This window comes from Trachemys scripta, chromosome 9, assembly GCF_013100865.1.
Source record: "Trachemys scripta elegans isolate TJP31775 chromosome 9, CAS_Tse_1.0, whole genome shotgun sequence".
NCBI lineage: Eukaryota > Metazoa > Chordata > Testudines > Emydidae > Trachemys > Trachemys scripta.
Window position 1 is genome coordinate 104,469,153 of NC_048306.1, and position 4,416 is coordinate 104,473,568.

The 4,416-nt window shown below is 55.3% G+C and overlaps 1 protein-coding gene across 1 annotated transcript in view; it reads left to right on the forward strand.

Moving 5' to 3' along the window:
* Positions 1 to 4,416, forward strand: part of IFT172 (intraflagellar transport 172) — a gene marked incomplete in the record, with an annotated part of 97,426 nt that overhangs the window by 60,912 nt on the left and 32,098 nt on the right. The window contains 2 exon segments of the mRNA XM_034780556.1: positions 3,134 to 3,211; positions 4,153 to 4,401. Coding sequence (XP_034636447.1) covers positions 3,134 to 3,211; positions 4,153 to 4,401 — 327 coding nt within the window.

The following is a 4,416-nucleotide window of genomic DNA, read 5'->3' on the forward strand; positions in this document are numbered from 1 at the left end:
CTCTTGAGGTCCCTTCCAGTCCTAGAATCTATGAATCTATGATCAATGGCAGGTCCCGCTAGGTTGGGACTGAGGCAGTATTGACGTCTGTAAAGGTGCTATAGCAGACCCCATCTTCATTGCCTCCCACCTCACAGAGAGCAGAGCAGAAGCTCTATGTGCCCTCCCACGGCTTTGAATAACTTTACTCCCCCCCATCTCCAGGGTCCTTAGTTGTTACAGCAGCTAATGAGAGAGAGCAATGGGGCCTCAGGCTGTCACCCCCCAAATCAAAGGATTCAAAGAGATGGGACTTGTTTGGCAGGAACATTTGTTCAACTAGAGGTTTGAAGCTTTGAATTGCCAATCCGTAGGCTCTGCTGGGGCCTTATGACAAACGCCTGTCAGGGATGGTCTAGATAATACTTAGTCGTGCCTTGAGGGCAGGGGACAGGACTAGATGACTCTCGAGGTCCCTTCCAGTCCTACAGTTCTATGATTCTATGATTTAAATTTATGGGGCTCCATGGAGAAGTTCTCAGAATTGCTTCCTGAGAATGCCAGGCAGAAGTTCTTCTCCCTGGTGAACAGGGGCAGACTAGTACTGAGAACATGGCTGCCGGCTGGTCTGGTCGTGGCAGACTCAGCAGCTAGACCCATGGCATCCATTGTTGCCATGCCGAGATCCTCAGGGTTACAGTCTTCTGGTCTCCCCTGTGAAGTCCAGAGCACTGTTCAGGACTTGCCGTTTGAGGGTCCTTCTCTGTTCTCAGACCAAGTGGACAACAAGCTCCATGGGCTTGTACACGTCTGCCTGGTCAGAAAGCGCTATTGACCTCAACAGATCCACTGTTTTTCCACTCCACCTCCATTGTCAGGACCTGTCAAAAAAGAAGTGCAGGGGTTAGAAGTGCAGGCCTCCCCCTCCTGCTGCTTCGGCTCCAGCTCTGGACCCTTCAAGACGCCTGGGAACTGACCAGCAGTCATTTTGATGGGCCAATCGAGGATGCCGGACCAGTCTCCATCTCTCCAGATCCTATTTCCTCCTCATTTGCAAACCATCTGTTCCACTTCCTCAGTGCTTGCTCCCAAATTACTTAAACCAGTGGGTCGTGAGCATTGTGGAAGTGGGATATACCCTTCAGTTTGTTTCTGCCTCTTCCTCCCCGCCTATATCCCTCTGCAGGGATCACACCTAGGAGGAGCTCCTTCTCCAGGAGGTGCAATCTCTCCTTCGGTCAGGGGCCAGAGAAGAGGTTCTGCACTGTCCAAGAGGGAAAGGGTTTTATTCCTGTTATTTCCTAATCCCAAAAGCAAAGGGGGGCAGTCTCAGTCCAGTTTTAAACCTGCATCAACTCAACAAATTCTTAAAAAAGATAAAGTCTCTCATGGTCACCCTAGCTTCTGTTATTCCTGCCCTGGATCTGAGGACTGGTTTGCCGACCTTGACTTAAAAGTTGCTTACTTCCATGTGGCAGTCAACCAAGTTCATAGGAAGTACCTCAGATATGTGGTCAATCAAAACCATCAGCAGTTCTACAGGCTAGGCCGGCACTGGGGCACGCGGCTCTCCTACTCTTCTGGCCACGGTAACGGCAACCCAAAATGGCACTTTCATTAATGGATGCAGCAGTGAGCAAGTAGACAAAGGCTCAAATGGGGGACCCATAAATCTTGACAACACAAAGTTCAGATCTCACGGCAGGAACAGGCCTTGGAGTTTCCTGTGGATAGGTGTCAGTTGTTCAGTCTTCAGGGCTCTCTCAGGATCCTCCATTGATTTGGGTTGGTGTCAGCCAGTCCTTCAACAATCCATTCCTCCCACCCCAGACAGTTACCTGACACAAGATCTCATGTCTCTGGCTCTACCCCAGAGCAGCTTTTTACCTCTTCTGCCCCCACGGGGCAGCAGTCCCTAGGCCAGGGAGTCACTGCCATGCGCATCATTCACAAAAATATTACAGAAAATTCCACTCTGTCACAGCTTTGGAGTCTTCTTGCTTTTCCTCAGCCGGATGGGTATGGCACACAACAGCAGCATCACTCATGGCAAATATCAGGGCATGTACCTGCTGTCTTGTGCTTTCTCTGTAAATCATAAGCCACCCGGAATCACTCAGACCTACGGATCCAGCAAGGCTGCTGCCTGAGTTTCCAAAATCGAACTTCTCTAGCAGTCATCTGTGCTATGGGCCCTGTTGCTGTGCTGAGAGGACTCTGCACCCTTCCTGCTGCAGCTTTCGCAGCTCTGCTCCCTGGCTTTCCACTGTTCCCACTCCCTCACCACTCTGCTGCTGTGGGAGTCTTTCCTTTACCCCTGAGAGAGAGGGATTTCCCGCTGCTGACACCCTGTGGTGTGAGGACATAAGCACAGAGCGCCAAGCTTCCCTTCCTTCCTACATTTCTTAAGCTCCCCACTGCACCACATCCTGGTCCTGTCTGATGACCCTCGGGACCAGGAACTGTATAACCTCTCCACAACTGGCTGTGAGGTTTGCCCTGCAGTGCGGTGGGGCTCATACTTCCCTAGAGAAGGGACCATTGTGATCATCTAGTCTGACCTCCTGTAGAACACAGGCCATGGAACTTCCCCAGAATAATTCCTAGAGCCGAGCTTTTAGGAAAACATCCAGTCTTGATTTAAACATTGCCAATGATAGAGAATCCACCACGGCCCTTTGTAAATTGTTCCTGTGGTTAATTACCTTCACTGTTAAAAATTTGCACCTTATTTCCAGTCTGAATTTGTCTAGCTTTAACTTCCAGCCACTGGATTGTGTTAGACCTTTCTCTGCTAGACTGAAGAGCCCGTTGTTAAATATTTGTTCCCCATGTAGGTATTTAGAGAGTGTGATCAAGTCACCCCTTCACCTTGAGCTCCTGGAGTCTGTCACTGTGAGGCAGGTTTCTAATCCTTTAATCGCTCTCACAGCTCTTCTCAGTGGGAGCGAGGTTTCCCTGAGGTGCGGGGGGCTCATTTATTGGCTGTGAGGTTTACCCTGCTGCCCAGCATTCCGGACTCATTGGCTGAAGTGCTCAGCCTGGCCTCGTTTGGGGAGCTAACCCCATGTGGCAGGGTCTCCCCAGGCTCAGACTGAGGAGTCAGCAGAGAGGGAAGCCCGCCCCATAGTAACGCTCTGCTCTCTGTGCCCAGAACGCGGTGGAGGAGGCCATGGAAATGTACCAGGAGCTGCACATGTGGGACGAGTGCATCGTGGTGGCAGAGGCCAAGGTACGGTGTATACTGCGCTTTGCCCTCCCTTGCCCATGGACTGGGCCCCGCTGGGGTGCTCCATCTGCCGCTGGGGGATAACGTCTGAGTGTGGGTTCTGTCACGGGGAGCCTGCACCTGCCTGGGAGGCTCCCAGTTGGACTCGGATAAGCCAGTTCAGCACCAGGTGGCTGAGTGGGGAGGTGCCTGGGGGCTCCCAGCCTGGGCAAGGCCTCTGCGGTAAAGAAGGTGTGGGGGGGTTGTTATCACTCCAGCGTGCGCAGAGCTGCAGAAGGGAATGGAGGAACAGGGCAGGGGGTGAATGAGGGCTGGCTGTGACGCCAGGGACAGGGGGCAAGGAAGGAGGATTCCTACGGCTGACAGCTGGGGGAGGAGGCTGTTATCAGGCAGGCTGGGAAGGTACACGGGTCTCCAGCGGGCCTGGGGGCTGTGGATTTGGCAGGTGAGGAGGCCTGGGAGGAAAGGCAGCGCATCCTGCTGGGCCGTGCAGCTGGGGAATGGAACTGAGAGGGGCTCATGGGGGAACACAAGGCTGGGGAAGGGAGGCATGTGGGGCTCAGCAGAGGGGAAGGGAAGCTCAGGGGGTGCTGTGGGGCTGAGTGGAGGGGGAGGGGAGNGGTCTGTGGTGGAGCAGAGGGGAGCTCAGGGAGTGCTGGGGGGTGGAGCAGAGATGAGGAAAGCTCAGGGGGTGCTGTGGGGCGGAGCAGAGGAGAGGGGATCTCAGGGGGTGCTGTGGGGTGGAGCAGAGGGGAGCTCAGGGGGTGCTGTGGGGCGGAGAAGAGGGGGAGGGGAGCTCGGGGGACACTGGGGCGGAGTGGAGGGGAACGTGGGGGCCTGTAACGGTTTTGGGGGGCTCTGGCCGGCATCTGTGCCTGGCATGGGGAGAAGCCTGCAGGAGGGTGGGGCGTGTGCTGACAGATGCTGCCCCCCGCCTGTCCCAGGGGCACCCGGCGCTGGACACGCTGCGCCGGGGCTATTACCAGTGGCTGTTGGACACGCAGCAAGAGGAGAAGGCTGGGGAGGTGCAGGAGAGCCAAGGGGAGCACCTGGCCGCTGTGGGCCTGTACCTGAGGGCCGGACTGCCGGCCCGAGCCGCTCGGCTGGCCATGGCTCGGGACCAGCTCCTGGCCAATGGGGATGTCATGAACCGCATCACCACCGCGCTGATCAAAGGGGAGCTGTACGAGCAGGTGAGAGCCTCCCCC